Below are 19,865 nucleotides of genomic sequence, written 5' to 3'. Positions count from 1 at the left end.
ACTGAACTCAGTTGGCGTGGTCGACAAGCTAATTTTGTTGAGCAACCAGGATGGTCTTGGCCTTCAGCGTTTCCAGCGGTTGGCGAATGACGGTCTGGCGATCAGACGCGGCACCAGCACTTGAATGATGAAATTCACCGGAGCTGTGGACAAAAATATTTGACACTGACCAATGGGTTTTGTCAGCTAGACTAACGAAAGCCGCTGAAAAATACGGGAGATTATGAGACGAAAATTAGTTCAACTTTATCGAGAGCAGGGATGTGATCAAAAGTAAATCGCTGTCATACGGTGCTCGTTGATTCCAATGAATCAGCTAATCAGTCAACGCGATGTTGTGGTAAGATAGTCAAACAATCGATACACAACAAATATACACCACTGCAAATACAGAGATCTTGGAAGTGGATGATGAAAATTGCAAATTCTAATTATTGACCGATCACAAAATTACGGATTCCGAGGGTTTTTGGCTAATTAAACGCGGAGGAATTTTTGAAAAGCGGTGGTTATTTTTCGAAGCAAATGAGATGCTTTATTCAGTCACTGATTTGCCGCCAGCGTGATCATATACATATATATAATCGACCAAAATGGGCGACGTTTTTTTATTTTCCATGCTAGTCTTAGAGCTGATCTGCTGAGTTCACCACAGTAGCAGGTCATTCTATCAATTTTTCACCCCCCCTGGGGGATACTCAGTGGCCAACCCCCCCCCCCGTTATTACGAATTTTTCATAAATCCCACTCCGTACAAGTCGTTTATCGTTTGGAACAGACACGAAGGTCTGGTGGGAGCTTTGAAAAATAGGTTTTGTGTGTATTCTCTCAGAGTGACTCAGCTTGTTTGCTGACCGGCACAGATCAATGAGGAACAACCAGAGATCAAACTATCTTGTCTGTAATCCACAGCTCCGTCGAGATGTGTACACAAAACTGAACTCACATCAGCCCATTGTTTGTGTCCTGCTTGCTATGTGAGACCTCCAGATCAAACTCCAGCAGTACCGTACGGTTAGTAATGGTGACTATATATCGTAAGGCAGTACACTGAAATCCGGATATGATGAACTCAACATACGTCTGCGTTTCCTCTTGATTCGGGCCAAATCTGTCACTATGTATGCCATCTGGGTTAAGGAGTAGGCGATTTTGTCACTACAGACTACAGCAGTCTTGCCGTATTGTGATGAGGCCGGTGGTACCGATCAACTATCCCATGTTCTTAACTTCACTTTTTCCGTGTAGAGTAAATAGCCCTTGAATCAAAATGCCAGGCAATCTCTTGACACATGCAATTTTAGTCCAGGCGTCTTTGGTGCCCTTCGGTTACGGAAGCCGGTGGGGACACCGATCCGTGATCACCTGTCAACGTGTGTGCTGCAAGAATCATGTTTCAGGCGGAAAGGCAGTAAGTGTAATATCCGTTTCTCAGCTCCGTTATTCTTGGTATCCTTGAATTATGGGATTAAAATGTCCAGGTAGTCGTACAGTTCAAACGTGGGTGAACATCGGAAATATCTTAATGTTTTTACTGCAAACTCAAAGAGAATCGTTCCATTGTCAGTACAACGGAGCCCATTTAGCACGGATAGTTTACATGTGTGAGCACCATTAAAACTATGCTGAAACATGACAAGTCATACACTACAGTCGCGTCCTCACTGCGGATCACAGGTAACTAATAGCAAAACTTAACATCAACTAAATCAACGACAAGTTACAGCTGACGGATGTAGACCATCTACCGTGTCTTCTAGCCGTATCTGGGCTTGGTTGTTGCCTGTTGATGATAACCGGAAAGTCATCAGGACGGTGCAAACCGTTACGCTGCAAAATGCTAATTTTCAGATTCGAAATGACCTACTCATCAAGTCCGTGTTTCCTTGGACATCTTGGAACACCATTCGTTTCAGACGTCAGAGAGCACCGAGAAATCTCAGAATATTGTACTTGGACAGTTTTGAGTGATGACTGGTTTTTTCCTTACTTTACCTCATCTATAGGTATTTTCGCACTACCAGGTCTGGTGTCCTTGCAAGTTCCACATGGGTAAAGGTTACGTTCCATGTGATAGGTGTTGACCATTGAACTGAACAAAAATCTGCGAGTCATTTACTGTCAGAGACTGGTTTAGTTCGCACATTTCACACAGGTAGACGGCTATCATGGAAAATATGTTGTTGATTAGGTAAACAAAAACGAGTCTTTCGACAACTAGTTAAATCGGAGTTTGTGGATGGATCAGCTGGGAAGATGCCCCAAAGATGTTGCCACGAGAGGAGTCGAGTTGGATTTAAAGGTGGTTACAATTCGGTATATGGCCGGTAATTTTCGAAGCGCACTTGGTTCTGAGGTCAAAAGCGTGAGCGCTTGAGCAGCCCAGTAATCTACAGCACAAGCGAGCTTACCCATTTGGGTAAGCTCTTCGGGGATCGAACCATACATTTTTAAATCATTTCTGATTAGCTGAATGTGTCAGAGTAGTTCACCTGGATTTACGCCTGGCCGCCCCAATTTTGGCCACAAGCTGACTCGATTTACAAGATGTACTCCACAGATGAAGACATTCTTCTTACTAGTTCCAACATCTAAATTCGTGTCCCAGTTTAAACAAGAGAATTTAAAAGCCTTGGATACGCTGTGATAAATGCAATACAAACATACTGGACAATCTGAGGATTTAGTTGGGTTAACAGAACTTGAACTGAATTGAGTTCACATCTAGAGTAGCATATTTTTGTGGCTTTCTTAACCACTTACGATGACTATGTACCGATACCAGTACAAAGTGTTGAGGGCGACTACCTTAACTTTTTAGAAGCTGTCATACTCTTGACTCGTGATGTATATAGGTTGCTCGGGTGTGCTGTTTGGTTGCTGGTCCGTTTGTCAAGCTTGACATTCGGACTGCAGACGTTTAGTCGTCTGTCAAGGTTAGATCTCAGTGCGTTGATAATAGCACCTCCATAGGTGACAAAACGCGTGTACTCCAAAATGCCGAACTTCGCGAACAGACGACCAACCATTTGTCTAGCTTCCACACCTCCAAATAGCTGACACTGGGACATCAGTATCATGGTAAAGCAATAGTTTCACGTGAACCACAAGCATATCGAATTTAAATTGGCTTTATGTGGCAGAATTCATGCAACAGCCCAATACATTTATGAGAATTCTGGGTAAAAGTGGATGCGAACGTTAAAGTGATTGCCATATTGAGTTTGTGTTTATCCACAGACGTCAGTTTGAAACTGCCATTAGATGGGAAACAAAGTAAACGAAAAGCCGGCTCACGAAAAACGTGAACTCAGTTACACAGCTTAGTAATGTGCACAGTACAATGGGCTGAAAAAAGCTGATGGTTTTCGAGAAATACACTCATTTGCAAATCAATCTGGTTTTCACGAGAGACAACTGAATCTCTCGCAAATGAGTGTATTTCTTGAAAACAGTCCAATTTGGTTTCAAGTTGAACATGAGATTGACGGAAATTCGGGGACTGCGCCTACCTGATGAGCCCCAAGAAGCGCGAAACTGGTCGTGGGCTGTCGAAGAGTTTTCAGTAACCTTGTGAATAGTTTCCTTTATAAAAAAACTGATGGTTGTTATACATGTCAGATGTTGTCAGTATTGTTCCCAATATGATTCAAATTCAGGTGATTTAAGGAAACAGAATTCGGGAACGATGAGTGAAAATTCAGGGACAAGAGTTGTGTTCCAGCATCCGTGGAGAACTCACATGGGTTGAGCAAACCAGCTAGTTCCATGGAGATCTGGGCATTTAGCTAAAGCAACTTGAGATACTGCAGTATTGCCCAAATCAGTATTGGCTCTGAATCGCACTAGAGCTTTGTGAGTATTATCAACCGTGATGAACACCAAGGGATCGGACAATGAAGGCTTCTGGAGGAAACCAATGAGAAGGCGAGCCAAAGAACTTCCGACTGAGCTCTAAATCATCTAAATTTGCGATGAAATAACCACTGTGTAATTTCTGCTTGATAACTCAAACTTTACGTCGAGTTTTAGCTCATCATGCTTTCAAAGTATGAATGAGTTGGGCTTTCAACTATCAGTTCAATTTCACTATCTGTTTAGCATATTTTTTTCGTCCTTCGGAGTTCCTTAAGTGTGAGGTCTGTCAGTGATAAAATTTATTCACTTGGACTACCCAGAAGAAATCTATGCAATATGCACTGTGGTGGAAATAAACTGACTGAATAAGCTCTACAAAAAAGCTAGGTTCGTAGAAGTTGCCATATGCTTCGAAGTTTTCAAGCTATCTGGTGAGCTTTTTTTTTCCTTTGGATCCAGTACGAATTCTCTCTAGCCTAGAGTTGTCTTTTCAGTAAGCTATGCGGAATGGGTATTACAAATCACTCGTGGAGATAACACAAAGCTGAAAATAAAAATGTGTAGGGGATGTACCACGTTTTGCGAGCTGACTCAGAAACATGGTATAGAGTCTCTGAAATCGTCATCTGTAGTCGTGGGGAAGGGTGGAGAAATGAACAGAGTTCTTGAAGAAGATAACCCCAAGCGTTTCATTTTGCTCCACTGAAAGGTTGGGTGCAAGGTGAGTGCTAGGTGAGACAGCGCGCCGCAATTTTGCCAAGAAATCTGTGTCGCACGGAAACATCGGAAATTTAGTTGGTTAATTGCTGAAATCATGCTGGACTCAATCCAGTCTCCTTACGACAAACCCAGCGTTTGAGAAAATTTATAATGTTAACTTCCGCCCCCTAGAGTCGCTTGTGGAACCGATTAGCTGGACACGAACTAGTTATAAGCCAGTTAACACAAATATCCGACTACCTGTGCGTAGATAGAAAGCTTTTCCTGGTAAGCCGTCTATCCTCAGGAAAAACCGGCCCACTTAACGAGTTGTACTTGAAATTTATTGTACGTTTACACATTGCGGATGGTGAGCTCAAACCTTCTGGCTACTTGGCAGGAGTCGTAAGATTCAGTTGACAGACGCTTAAACAAACAATCACACTATTATTAGGTGTGTCTAAGATTGCGGATCGACCAATCAGATCACAGCTGGATATATCTTGGTCCGGTGTAGCATGTATTAGTGCTGACAGCCACAAGTTGTTCTTCACATTAGACAGGCGGCGTCGCACGGGGTATGTTCACCTTGTAGTCAGTGTAACTTGAAGATGGCCAATATGTGATTGATTTACGTTCGGTTACACGGTGCCTAAGGACATAATATTAAATTGGCTTAGACGTAACCCGACAGCCCACGTTTGGTTTTGCTCCTCAACAGTTTTCGAGCTTCCGTCGGTGTTATGTTCAAATCAAAGCTAAATTAGACGGAATCCGACAACATTCTCATTTTCCTTCGTCTAGACAACAATGTTTCTCAAATATCGTGCGAAATTTAACATGAGGCGTTCTGGCACAGAACGTTCAATTAAAGCGAACCATTTTAAACGAGTGACTGAGCTGAATTCAGTGAGCTGAGTCGCCTGTCACAACCGAATTCGGGCACAAATTAGGGTGTTTGTTGAACTGTCTCGTTCAAGAATTCCATCCACTGGATAGCGGAAACATGTTCCACCCGTACTTCATGTTTCCACATTCTACGCCTAAGAAATTCTTAGGATTGCATTGACCCATAGTTGTCAACCTTCATGCAAGTTTCGCCGCCTGTTGAATGGAGACAAGTGAGGTGCTCATTTTCTGTGACAGAAGAATGTGGATGAACATCTCCTTACATCAAAATTTATTTCGTTATCCTAACCGACAGCACTTTTACAGGTTTCCCGCTCGATGACTGAGACACCCACTGAAACATATTTCCCACTTTCATTGCTAGATCTTGGTGTTTTCAAGAACTAAAATGATCAGAAACGGGATGCGGAAAAGTTCAGAAGACAGTCTTTGGGTCTTGAGTGTCCCCGGTATAGGAACACTGTCGACAGTGATGTAAGATTGACACGCATCTAACTGCATTCCAAGTTATGCATGAATATACACGTTTTTGGTTGCACACTAGGGTGTTAGTCCGATGGCAAACCTTTCGTGATGGTCTCCGTATTGGGGGGAAGGCCCAGGGTGGATTCACCCTTTCACAATCTCAGTCGATCCCCTGCCTTTCGTCTATTTTCCTCCTTGAAGTATGCATAAAAGGGGCCCAAAACTTAGCTATCTAAAAGGTTTTTCTACTTTTGTTTCAAGACGTTTAATGGATAAACCAGCTCTCAGTATGTTGGATTAACTCTTTGACCAATGACCAGTGACGTCTTGGATCAAAGTCATTAATGTTTTGGGGTCATTTAGTTCCCTCACTCAGGCTCATTGCTCAAACTTCAAAAATCATGTTGTAAATTAAAGTACACAAATTTCTCCCCCCAAGGACCATGTAGAATTCCTACAAGTGGTTGGGGAATGCTTCAGTCAAGTCAATGTTCTAGCTGATCAAAGAAGGCTTATGGACCCCCGACCTGTCACGGCACATGGACATCGGTCTCCGTGTATAACATCTACACGACCCTAAGGTTCATCGAAGTTCATCATCTCGCAATCAACAAACGCCCAATATCTGGTACTCTCCATGTCAACCTGTCTAGGCACTAGTCAGCAGAGCTTGTTACACGACTTCTGTGGGTTTTCAGCAGTATTTTTGCAGTACGTGAGTAGTATTTGTGGTGAATATGTGGCATGTGGTGAATAGTCAACATCATTAACAAAAACCAGCTGAAGAGTTATAGCATCCTGACCTGCCTCCAAACGTAACCGGACTACATGACAGCCAATGGAATAGCCGTTTTCGTTGAGAAAGATTTCATTGGTTGTTCTTCACTCGCCCTTGACAGATGTGCTTTTGACCCGCTTGTAGGCGACAGTGATCAATAGAGCAGCTGGCTAGCACGTTAATTGACTTTCTCTGGTTTGGGTAAGAGCATCAGGCTATCAAGAGACTATCCAGACTCGGGTTGACGGTGTTGAGAAAGCATCAAGGAGACTGTAGTCAACGACATCTACAATAAACTAATGGGCTCTCATACTACAGGGGTCTTCATTTAGTACCTAGATTTTGAACGCTGAACCCCAAACTTGTGCCACGAATCACGAGTAGGTTGCATGCGCTGCGGGTTCGACGAGCGAAGCTCGCCGATAATTAGAATCACCCGTGTGTCGTGCCAATCCTCTGCTGTCACCGGGTACTGATAGCTGAGTTGGTCGGTTCAAATTTCCCTGTCTGACTCTAGAAAAGAATTGAATATTAGCAAAATATCGTCGAAACCTCACTTTGACGTGACTAAAATGAAAACCAAAACGGAAAAGTAGGTGCGACTAATTCTATATCGGTGAAATCCCAAATAATAATAGGGTTGGTGACAAAAAGGAATGGCCTTCAGTACCCCGCGTGACCATCAGATGGACTGCTTTACATTTACTCGTTTGACCATTTCTAATTGAAGTTATGTTCCAGCCTAGAATTGAAGCTATTCGTATGCTGTATCAATCAATCAGGTAGGTCAGTCAATCACAAATGACCTCATCGAATCCTACCTAACCGTCCGATCATGAAAATGTGCACCGAGTTCACTGACTCATGGATGCCTACTTTTGGTGTAAAGAAGTAAAAACTTCCGTTGCTGCCAAGCGCGCAGCATTTGGGAATCACTAAGAACCGGAAGGTGAATAGGTAGCAGTGATAGAATGAACGAACTGAAGTGCTCGTAAAAACACGTAAAACGTTTGTTTCCTCACGGGGAGCTGTATCATCTCCACTTTTCAGCTATGCAAATGCAGCAACGGCCGAGACGTAAGTGACTCCTTCGTTCAAAGCCTAATGTCTTCAGTTTTCCAGCATGGGCTTCTTTTTCTTTGCATTTGCCTTGCCGACAGTCTGGTCTCTCCATCTATCCAGTTTGATTTAAAAGGACCACGCGTGCAGCAAAATAGGTCATTCACCATCGACCCCAACACGCACACATTTCTGAAAGACGGGGCACAATTTCAGTATATCGCCGGAAGTTTCCATTATTTTAGAATTCCGACACTGTATTGGCGGGATCGCCTGGAGAAAGCCAAGGCAGCTGGTTTGGATGCGATCCAGCTGTGAGTTCCATTGAGATACTTTTATCAATATATTTGGTGTATTATTGATTTTCTGTCAATTTTCTCGACTTACAACACTTTCTGATTGACAAAAAGTTGGTGTGATAAGTCAATCCGAAACGTTTATAAAGTTTGATTGATTTTCAAGACCTGCAGACAGTCAATCTTTTTATTAATCCTTAGGAAAACCTCTAACCAAAGAGAATGCATCATGAATGCTTTCCATATGGAGCTTGTGTTTTTGAAAATTTTATTCCCGTTATAATTGCTATGGTGCCCAGTAGTCTGGTTTGACAAACTGATGGTCACAATTTTCGCAACTGTTCCCTCCGAATGGCCTTCAATGCCTTCAGAACACTTCTACCACACGTTCGTCGGTTCTTCATCCGCAGTTGGACGTTTTTCAATGGATGACTGGGTGTACTGTCAACACACTCATCGTTACAATGTGTGGATGAGATGGCCAGTGGTCTCAGAGATGATAGCATGTTATAAAATCGCTTGGTCTGATGGTACCAAACAAAGGAATTCGTCCATATTCTCTCCACTGTTCTTGGGGGGACGTTTATTTACTTAGCACTTTCTATGCAAAAACGATAACCCGTTTTTACTAGTGTCGTCCTATTAGTCAAGTTATGAACAGAAGGCTCCTCATATCAGTTTAGATAAAACAGTGCGAAAATCGTGACCATATATCTTCTCGGTGCGACGTTAGTAGAACATCCGGGTACAAGCTTTTGTAAACCGGTCAGTGAAGTTTATTGAAAGTCAGTAATGCGAAACTCTAGCGGAATTTCGGGTAGTAGGTATGGAAGATTCATTAAAGAACACTGAATTCAAGCTAAGCCTATACTAACCTTCTAGGACTAACTGACTTCTATCTCTACGCTCTAGCCTGTGGTTGAATATGGTAGGGAATTGATACATTCAGACCGTACCGAGGCTGACACATTTCATGCTCTCTTCTCTAGGGCAACCGTTATTTTCGTCACTTTCATAGATGCCCCAGTTATTGGGAGAGTTCTGTTGAGTTAAAGCTACCCACTATCGCGGCAACATACAGCGAGGTATTTTAATCATCTCATCATATAACTAATCGACTTCGGATGTTGTGTTAACATAACAAGGCTCTATGGTTAGCAAACTTCCGTTATGGCTATTTTTTTCTATTGAATTGAAGACTTCAAGTAACTGATAAAATGGTAGCAGTGATCAGAAAATGCATGTCAGGAGATATTTACAGTTAGATAAGTCAGGCAGTAACACAAAACTGCGCAAGCTTATAGGGCGCGACCTCTTCAACCATGCTGATAGAAAAGAGACGTCATGGCTGTCAACCACCTTAAGCTCCACTAGTAGTCACATCTTTATGACGGTGTCGAATAAGGCGAAACTTCCATAGAATTAATTATTGCATGACTAATCCTTTCAATGGTGAAGGGTGAGAGTTGTTATCGGAATCAATATGAAACGGAAGTCACTTTAACAATGACGATGCAATCGTACCCTAAGAAGCTTGACGTCTTGGGGCAATTAGAAAGCGAGTTTTGGGTTGTGCAACGTGTACCTCCATTGAAGAATGTATACAACACCAGAAGCTGTGTTGGTTGGGACCTGTGTTGCGTATGTCTAGCCATCGTTTGCCGAAAAGGGCACTGTTTTCCATGCCCCATTCAGAGTGGCGTAAACAGAGAGGTGACCAACCTTTACCTGGTAGAGGGGTAGGCAAAGAATCACGAGACGTTTGGGTGCTGCTACTTGCCTTTCAGGATGAGGACCGCGTGATCTTCACTGCACCTGGTTGGAGACGCTGCAAGATATGGTTGCCAACCGATGTCAGTGGCGATCTTGTTGACAGTTTTTATCCACATCGCCTGAATGAGTGCTTAGAGGTGTAGGCAACTGGGATAGTACCGGCTGAGAGAAGGCTTACCTGGCATTTTTGAGCCGCTGATCGGAGAGTTAACTTCCACGACCGAGCTGTAAGGTAACCGGTGCTAAGCGTTTCGTTCACTGAAGTGTATTCTAGTTGTACGTTTAGAAGCCCTGAACTGTAGCTTGTCGAAACATGTCAAATAATAGCTGTGTTCCGTATGACACTCACAGTCGTGTGGTTTTATTCTAGAGGATGTCTTTGCACGAAAATTTTTCAAAAGCCTCTCTGTAGCGTCCGGGATTAATTTGTGGGTTTCTTTCACCTCTTTTTTACACATTTAGTTACATTCCCTGGAACTTCCATGAACCCGAAGAAGGCGAATACAATTTCGCCGATGATCGGGACCTCGAATACTTTCTAGATATCATACGACAGCTGGATATGTTGGCAATAGTCCGTGCTGGACCGTACATATGTGCAGAATGGGCATTTGTGAGTTCATTCCTTAATTTGCAGTTTAGAAAACGAGCAGTTTCTTATGCTGCGATCCTCGGAATCCCATAGTACTACTTTACTTGGGGCAATTATTTACAACTTATTCAAATTTTATCTCAACGGTTGGAAAAAACTAGCCTTTTGGATAAATTATCCCGAATAAAACCTCTGAATCCGTCATGTCCAGCTATGGGCAAAACATCCTGGGAATATAATGGCACGGTTTTGCTTGAAAAGTCGATATCAACAGAAGCGTTTGAACGAAATAGCAGTGAAAACATGAGACAAGAAACTGTCCTGGTTGACCGTTTTGTCGTGAACGTTTCTGATGGAAATTTGATTGGCTCTATTGTGAGTATCTAGGTTATGTGGTACTCAGGGTTCTCTCCCCATTTTCTTTTAGTTTGTATAAGGTTTCCTCGTCGACAATTTCTAACCTCAAATCTAAGAAACTGGATTTTTTGCCAGTCTCATACAGCCTTCCTTCTGATTCCATTGTATTTGTCGATCTTTTATGGTAATTTAGCGATTCCCGGGTCAATGGGCACACTGTTACCAGTTCAAGCACCACAAGTGGAAATTTGATGTTAATCACAGCGATTAACTCTGACTGTGCAGTTTATTCCACGGTTTCGGAGCATTTATTTACCGGAAAGATCGAAGACTGATTCGGCGAAGAACGAATAGGTTGTTGGACATGACCGGTGGACAGACTTAGACCGGGCTATAGATAATATTAGCTGTCATTACACTAAACTGGTCCACGATATGCTAGCACCGTAAACTTGGTGAATGGATATAGCTTCTGGTTCTGTCAATGAATTTGAAATTTTGGGGTTTTGCGGGATAGGTATTTTGTTCATAGTCACACCACTCTCATTTGAACGGTCGTGTTACTGTTCTGGCTTAATTATTCCGGTGAGTCCACATCAAAGGGAAGCACTGGACTAGAGTGTCGCTCTTATTAGAGCTCATCAGCAGTGCGTATCCATTGGTCGTGCCGGGATTTGAACCCCGGACATCTGACATGCGAGGCAAGCGTGTAACCACTACTACACCAACGCATGTTGGGCGCATCTGAATTATCACCTCTGAAGAGGCGAACGTGTTCACACTTGAGCGATGCGCTTGGTGTGCCCGACTCATCGAACGACGACCCAGTAACTGTCCTGGTTGTGACGATCGATCCAGTCAGGACTTCCCAGTCAGGTAGCGTGGCACACGCTTGAAACCCACTGGGGAGATTTTTGGTTGAAATTTTGGGGTTTCGCGGGAGAGATGGCTGAGCATGGTGATAGCAAGCATACCAAGATTAAGGATATTAAAAAAGGCATTTTCTAACCCAGGCACGTATGAAGTAGACATTCACGGCTGAACTGGAGATTGGGATCTAAGAGTGGAGTCTATTCAAAGGTTCCTATTCACGTTGTATACGAACCCCACACTGGCCACATCAGTCAAAATATGTCAAAATAGGTCTTCTGAACGTTGATTACAAACACTCAGACTAACCAAGTCACGAGTACTTGTCAAATAACATGTTCGGGCTGTAGATATATGGATGAAACAGATGCCCTGGTCACCAAAACTTGCGCGCTTCAGTTTCATTTATGCCTACTGTAAGACAAAACCTCATTGGCGCCTGATGTTCATTTTCTCTATTTGGTCTTTGGTTTGCTTTGCTTTAGGGTTTTCGTTGCCGGTACTCTGCCTTTCACACCAAATAAACCGTCTGACTTAGAAAGTGATGGCTTATTAGTTTGACGGTCAAAAGAGGTTACTTTTTGCAAAAAGTGTTGTTTTCATAAATATAGCTTTCTCCCTTTATCCATTTCGTGACTTTTTGAGAATTTGGTGAAGCTGAGTTGGAATCATTTTTCAATGCCTTACAGGGTGGTCTGCCTCCTTGGCTTCTTCGAAAGAATCCGAATATGAAAATACGTTCGTCTGATCCCGGTAAGCTACGTGACATTGGTTGTGAATTGCGATGTCCCCCCACCCACTACAAATCTCCCCAAGACATTGTGACTATATATAAGAAGGCGGATGGTTTTTCACTTTAGTGTCGGCAGTCCAGTTTTTAGATAGAAGTTTTATGCCTCCTTCCTTGTGTTTCGCACTGCTCGTTCTTTACCGGAAATTTATTATCCAACGAAGCTTTTGGTGCGATTTCCCTGAAGGCACCGGACGCACCCACCATATAATTTGTACATCCGACCCGTTTCCAATTTGCGCATCGTGAGTACACACAGTTGGATGTTGTTTATCACAGGAAATGCCTATTTTAGGCGGGGCATCTTCCATCCACTGTGCAGCTTCTCCCGTGCTCTCACGATGTGTCTGGTGCCACTGACCTTCTGCTTTTGTTCGAGTTGTTTCTGTAACAGTCCATCGATCTGTCCAGCGAGTGGATGACCGAGGTTATAACATATTGTCAAAGAAAATTTATTCTGCACCCAAAGTCACCAATCAATTTATCTCATTTGGTTAACAGTAAGAGCTTTCGCTTCATCTTGTCCTGTGTGCAATCGGTCATTAAAGTCAGGAATTCAGATGGAATGAAACCAGTCCCCCGCATTTTGGACTTTCAGCAAATCTGAAGTGTTTTTCTCACACAACAGGCTACATTTGGAGTTGTTGACCCACAGTACGCTCAAGAAGCTTGCTACAGATTTATGAAGTGGCTCATTCCAGTTGGGTTTGGCTTGGAGTCGCGTTCGAGAAGAAAAACGATTGTGCACTGCCTTGCACTCATTTTTCAACAACAAAAAACCTCGGCAAATTCGGATAGAATTCTTCTCCACTGGAATATCGCCTCTATGCCTTCAAAATTCTCTCAGTTATCGGGGGCTTGCTCGGTGGATACGTGGTGCCTTGATACTGTCTGGAGCCAACCTCCATGTAAACAAATAATGATGGAATTTAGTATTACTTTAGTAAAAGAATGGTCACAATCCTCGGATATCTGCTTCACCGATATGTACATTCTAATGTATTAGACCGAAATTTAGGATATTCTTTAAAGTGCATTTTGAGGAGCTGGCTACATGCAATAATTACTCATCATTCCCAACGGAAGAAAGCTTTAATTTCTTTTTCGAAATAGGATACCCAATGAGTTTGATTAGGCGTCAACTAAGAAAGATAATACCTCCAGTATCTAGACCCAGTAAGAAATGGATTGGCACGGCAGTCGTTCTGTATAAAGCGGGAACATCGGAGGTTATTCGAAGGCTGTCAAGCTTAGCCAACATTTGAGAGGCTTTTCAGAAGGGAAAAACGCTACGCTCAGTTTTGGTGCAATTGGAAGATCCCTTGCCGGTTGAAAGGATATGGGACTGTGTGTAAAACTAACTTCAACGATTGTACTAAGGTTTGAATAGGACCAACTGTCAGGGAATTGCACACCAGAATTGATGAGCATTAAAGCAGGATAAACAAACCACCACCAAAGAACGCCGGTCAAAGACTCAGCGATGGCGGTACATGCCTTAGACACGGGACAGAATGGATCTAGAGAATGTGGAAATTTTAAGACGGGGACTGCGTCTCACACCACAGCAGCTGATAGCCGACGGGGTGGAAATTACTAAGAATCACAGCCTGAGTGGAATCGAGGGTGTGCACCTAGCGAGCGTATGGAAAGCGGTCTTAGATAAGCCGAGTTGACACGTGACCGTGTGGTTGTCAATCCACTTAGGATCATTAGAAAAAACCTGGGGGTAGGGGTGGAAACCCCAACCGACCAAAGATCATAGCATCCCTCACGACTATCTTAGCACTAGCTCACCCACACAGACTGACAGAAGGTTCAAACGAAGTTCAAGAGGAACCATCAAATGAACCGAACCAGAAGAACTAGACCCTAGGCTGGACCCAAACACATGTAGGTTTCCCCACCGACCCAACATTTGTTCAACCAATCTAACACACTAAAATCCCTCGGCCGACACCCAACAGAGATTTAGCTTGACTTAGCTGATTGGTTCTCCTTCCGCCTTAAATCTCCACCAACCTTGGAACCTAGTCACTTGGCCCGACGAAGCTATTGTGTCAAAAGCGAAACGTTGCCCAGCAATAAATCTACCGATTGTCACCAAACTTTTCCGAAAACAAGAACGCCAAGTTGTTCGCTGCATCACTGCCGCTCTATGGCCTGAATTAGGCACTAACGACACCAGATACAAAAGGCGCAGGCCCGTTTTTTTTACTATTTTTTCGCTGTAACCAACTTTGGGAACCTTTGTATTAGCTAGATAGTGTCCCGTGGTCTAGGGTGCCAATAGCTTGAAGTGTTCCAACAAACGGCTAGAGCAAACAGACTGTTTTTGTAAACGCATTCAAAAATTGTTTTTCACCGTTTTGCTCAAATGCACAAAGTTCATCCAGGTGAACTGTAAATCCAGATCGTCAGCAGTACCAGGTCCGAAGTCCAATTTATAAAGCTGAATCGAACGTTGAAGCGTATTGGCTGTTCACAGCCAGGTGCAAATCGGTCGGCTAGCTAAGGATGCTTTACATTTCATTACTTGTGTTTAAAATATTGTCTCCCGTCGTATAGTTGTACGACCAAAGTAACTCATTTTTGAGGGTTTGAGTACATTTCTCGGAACCAGGGTGTTTCTGTCCCTCGGTTGCAGTGGAGTGCGCAATCAATGACGGACTATTTGTTGGATAGCTGTAGTGTTTCCAGGTACTCGTAGAAAAACGAAGCAGGATGATTTTTCTTTCTTGTTTGCTCTTTTTTGTTTGTTTAAACGCTTAGCGAGTCCTTGGTTTCCAACCAATCCGAATTTGGCCGAGACTACAGCGAAATTCTATTCAACCCTGTTTACAGCATTACATTTCTTGGACATCACTGATTCGTCCGAGCTGTAGCTCATAAGATGGGGTCCCATCGTAGATCTTACTCAAATCTAATGATACTATTTCTGCTCAGGTCTGCTAGGACGCGCCCACTCGAGACGTAATAAAAGAGGCATGACTTCCAATCAACCGAGGTCGTGGGAGAGTCCGGCGGATGTAGGTGTACTGGGAGAACCATTAGAAACCAAGGAGGACGCCAAAGCTAGTCAATAAAGCCGGGGCAACATCAGGAATCAACTGTCATTGAGTGCGTTTTAGACGGTAGTCATGCTTGAACAAAATACAGCCTTTTAGATGTAACGTTATGTTCAGTTGCAATAATAAACAAGACTGTTGTACACAGGTTTAGTTCACGTGGATCAATGTTAGGACACGGAATATTTTCTGTTCTGTCCCAGCAAGCTCCCCGTTTCTCCCTACATGATAAGCATGAATACCTATCTTCCACTCACAGAACTCAGATATTGAGCGAATTCACTCACTTTTCTCCAGCAAGGTGCAGACTTATCAAAGCTTTGATACTTGTTTAAAGCACTCTTCAGTTTCAAAACGTATGAATCTTTTGTTTTTCGTGGGTGACTCATTTGCAGACACAGCACCTGGCGACCGAAATGCCTAGTTGCAGGATATGTTTCGCCGTAACTCCTACCCTTTTCAGTCTGGGAATGAAAAATCCATTCTAATTGGCCTTTCCTTAAATAACCTTTAAACAAGGAGCGCCTTGAACAAAAATTGACCTCACCTTGATATTTTGAATATATTTCAATCCTTCACGACGTACATTGCAGGCGTTCTCGCTGCCTGATTGGGTCCAGTCAGCCAATTAATGACTACAGATGTTCCATGAGAGCAACAGTACCTCAATAGACAGAATGAACCCCATGCATTGTCGGATCAAGTGGGAGTCGTATGTACGACGGAATCGCGGCAGTTAAGATTTCTGTAGCTACTGAGGGATCCAACTCTCCGTTTTCACTAGAACATAACGTTCTGCGCAGTAAAAAAAAGCCAGCAACCTAAAGATTCCCCAACGACTACCTTACACTGAAATTAGAATGAGAGTCACATAATCAGCGTTTGTTCACTCCGAAGGATTGAGGTTGATTTCAAAAAAGTGGGGTTTTCCTTCGTACAGTGAACGCGCAGTTATAAGCCAGCATGAGGTACTACATCTGCGGACTTTGGTTGGACTAAAAGGGATAGCCATTTTAACCACGGTCACAGATGATGCATAGGATGGCTATGAATAAATTCATCCACATGAGAAAGTGATAAGGTAACGAAAATTGTACGACGGTATGTTAAGAAGCTATATGTGCAGGCTGAATGATCCACATTCTTTGTCCCGAACAGCTTACTATCAAGAAGTGGTGAAGTGGTTCAATGTCTTACTGCCGAAACTACGAAAGCACCTCTACACCAGAGGAGGACCAATCGTAATGGTGCAGGTGAGTTCCGGTGAAATTTTGAAAACATGCCTTCATTGTAAAACCAAACATCTGGGTGGTTAGGCATTCACTCCAGGTCTATCTTGGGAACCTCATAGTTTTCCTTTCAAATAACCTTATACTAAAATGAGCAAGAAGGCGACCATCCGCGTGACACGTAATCCGAAAGTATTTCACCAAATTTTGGCTGATTTTTGCAAGCAAAACGCAGCAAGCAGCCTGACCGAAAGTAGTAAAACATGGATACAAGAAAATAGATTTGTCACCTAACATGAAAATTTCAGATTTCTTTGCAAATATCACCTCCTGTTGGTCGCTGGTTTGTGTACCAACCTGGATGCTTTGATTGCAAATCTTTCTCCGCCCATCGAGGTGACTTTAACTGTCCGTTATGAGGGGCTTACTGTAGCGCAGGAATGAATCGGCACTTGTGCTTTCAATAGTGTTGCTTGGCGCTAATCGGGGCTGGCCCTCGGTCGCGACTGGATATTCGGTCAAGCAGTTCCATTGGTTGCTCGGATAACGTGTATCCTGATCGATAGATGACTACGTGACCTCGGGATCGGACCAACAAATTTCCCAAGATAGGGTCGGGGACAGAGGTCATTCCAGCACCCACGTGAGTAGGAAACCAGGGGATGTCAAGCTCAAAAGTTACGTGTTCACCAATCAGTCAGGACGCAGGATAACCCAGCGACCAATGGAATTATCCAACCGAACATCTAATCGTAATCGAGGGTCAATTCCGACTGGCAGCGCGTAATTTAAAACACTCAGCACTACTCAACTCAACGTAACGCTCCACCAGACTCCCTGAAAACGCAATCATGTAACCTCAACTCGTGATAAAACGTTTGCAATCCAACTGTTCAGCTTAGCGAGCAGACCTGAGCTACTAAAATTTATCTCTTGTTAGCGAGTCAGCTTACTATCAAGAAGTGGTGAAGTGGTTCAATGTCTTACTGCCGAAACTACGAAAGCACCTCTACACCAGAGGAGGACCAATCGTAATGGTGCAGGTGAGTTCCGGTGAAATTTTGAAAACATGCCTTCATTGTTAAACCAAACATCTGGGTGGTTAGGCATTCACTCCAGGTCTATCTTGGGAACCTCATAGTTTTCCTTTCAAATAACCTTATACTAAAATGAGCAAGAAGGCGACCATCCGCGTGACACGTAATCCGAAAGTATTTCACCAAATTTTGGCTGATTTTTGCAAGCAAAACGCAGCAAGCAGCCTGACCGAAAGTAGTAAAACATGGATACAAGAAAATAGATTTGTCACCTAACATGAAAATTTCAGATTTCTTTGCAAATATCACCTCCTGTTGGTCGCTGGTTTGTGTACCAACCTGGATGCTTTGATTGCAAATCTTTCTCCGCCCATCGAGGTGACTTTAACTGTCCGTTATGAGGGGCTTACTGTAGCGCAGGAATGAATCGGCACTTGTGCTTTCAATAGTGTTGCTTGGCGCTAATCGGGGCTGGCCCTCGGTCGCGACTGGATATTCGGTCAAGCAGTTCCATTGGTTGCTCGGATAACGTGTATCCTGATCGATAGATGACTACGTGACCTCGGGATCGGACCAACAAATTTCCCAAGATAGGGTCGGGGACAGAGGTCATTCCAGCACCCACGTGAGTAGGAAACCAGGGGATGTCAAGCTCAAAAGTTACGTGTTCACCAATCAGTCAGGACGCAGGATAACCCAGCGACCAATGGAATTATCCTACCGAACATCTAATCGTAATCGAGGGTCAATTCCGACTGGCAGCGCGTAATTTAAAACACTCAGCACTACTCAACTCAACGTAACGCTCCACCAGACTCCCTGAAAACGCAATCATGTAACCTCAACTCGTGATAAAACGTTTGCAATCCAACTGTTCAGCTTAGCGAGCAGACCTGAGCTACTAAAATTTATCTCTTGTTAGCGAGTATACACTAATTCGCAAACTAATTTGGTTTTTCGAGAGGCTCACCTGGAACCCAGATGAATCTGTCGGCTTTGATGTTTCCAGGGCGAAACCGGTCGTGGGCTGTCGACGGATTTTCAGCAGCCTTATGAGTACAATTTTATCTCCTGTTGTTTTCGTTACATTGAAGAAGTAAGAAAACATTTGTGGGCGTGTTTCAAACTTTAAAGTTAATACCTTGCTTATTTTGTTTACGAGTGAACGAGTCTGCAAATGTGGCCTTACTGAATTTCGTATTATCTTTGAAAATGTTACTGAAATACCACAGTCATTCGTTCTTGATTACCGTCACATAATTATTCATACAAATTTTATATTCTTAATCCTGAAGTGGTAATATTTTCCACAGGATTCTCCGTCAACAGCTGTTTTTAGCATTTCTCCTTATGCGAATAAATTCAAACAATAGGCCGGTCCTTGATATCTACTGAGGTTACAACGATCCGCGGGTCATTTTCTCTATTAAATGAGTCAAATGTCCACCCCTTCGTCCAACATAAGGGTTTTTAAGTCAGTATGTATCGGCTGGCATTCACTCAGTCAAACTTAAAGTGTGCTAACTAAAGTAGAATCGCTGGATAGGGCTATCAAAAATCGCTGTTCTACGTATGTGACGTTGGGACTTCGCTGATTGACGTATTAATTCATTGTCAATCAAGGACTTGTCTCAGTTCTAGACTAGCTGTTCGTCCGTCACCTGTTATAGTTCATGTGACGTGTGATTATGAAGGTGTTCTGCTGACAGGAACTCTTTTTAGGTCCCATTTAAGTGTTTCACATCTGCGCATGTGTGTCGACTTTCAACGGTAGACTAGACTTTCTGATATACATGGTTCTACAAGTAACGATCACTATTCATGAGAATCCACAGAAATACGTTCTACATTCTGGGCTAAAATTCTTTGGCTTTGGTTCGTCTGAGAACAAAAATTTTCCAGCACAAAACGAACCAGATGATTCCCCGCTGTAATGAACCCAAAGTAGAACAATTCAGACCTGGTCGGTTTTCTGAAGCGTTCTTCAGATGTGAAATTAAGCTTTGTACATCATTCTGCATGTCCGTACCCAATGGAATGACACCCATCATATCCATATATATATATATATATATATATGGATAT

At 43.1% G+C, this 19,865-nt stretch overlaps 1 protein-coding gene across 1 annotated transcript in view; it reads left to right on the top strand.

The window, feature by feature from the left end:
• Positions 1-7,820: 7,820 nt before the first annotated feature.
• Positions 7,821-19,865, top strand: part of T265_15474 (hypothetical protein) — a gene marked incomplete at both ends in the record, with an annotated part of 74,108 nt that continues 62,063 nt past the window's right edge. Inside the window, 4 exons of the mRNA XM_009178300.1 lie at positions 7,821-8,082; positions 10,300-10,450; positions 12,346-12,409; positions 16,673-16,767. Coding sequence (XP_009176564.1) covers positions 7,823-8,082; positions 10,300-10,450; positions 12,346-12,409; positions 16,673-16,767 — 570 coding nt within the window. The remainder of the gene's footprint in view (positions 8,083-10,299; positions 10,451-12,345; positions 12,410-16,672; positions 16,768-19,865) is intronic.

This window comes from Opisthorchis viverrini (assembly GCF_000715545.1).
Source record: "Opisthorchis viverrini unplaced genomic scaffold opera_v5_530, whole genome shotgun sequence".
NCBI classification, from domain to species: domain Eukaryota; kingdom Metazoa; phylum Platyhelminthes; class Trematoda; order Opisthorchiida; family Opisthorchiidae; genus Opisthorchis; species Opisthorchis viverrini.
This window is presented reverse-complemented; position numbering and strand designations above follow the sequence as displayed.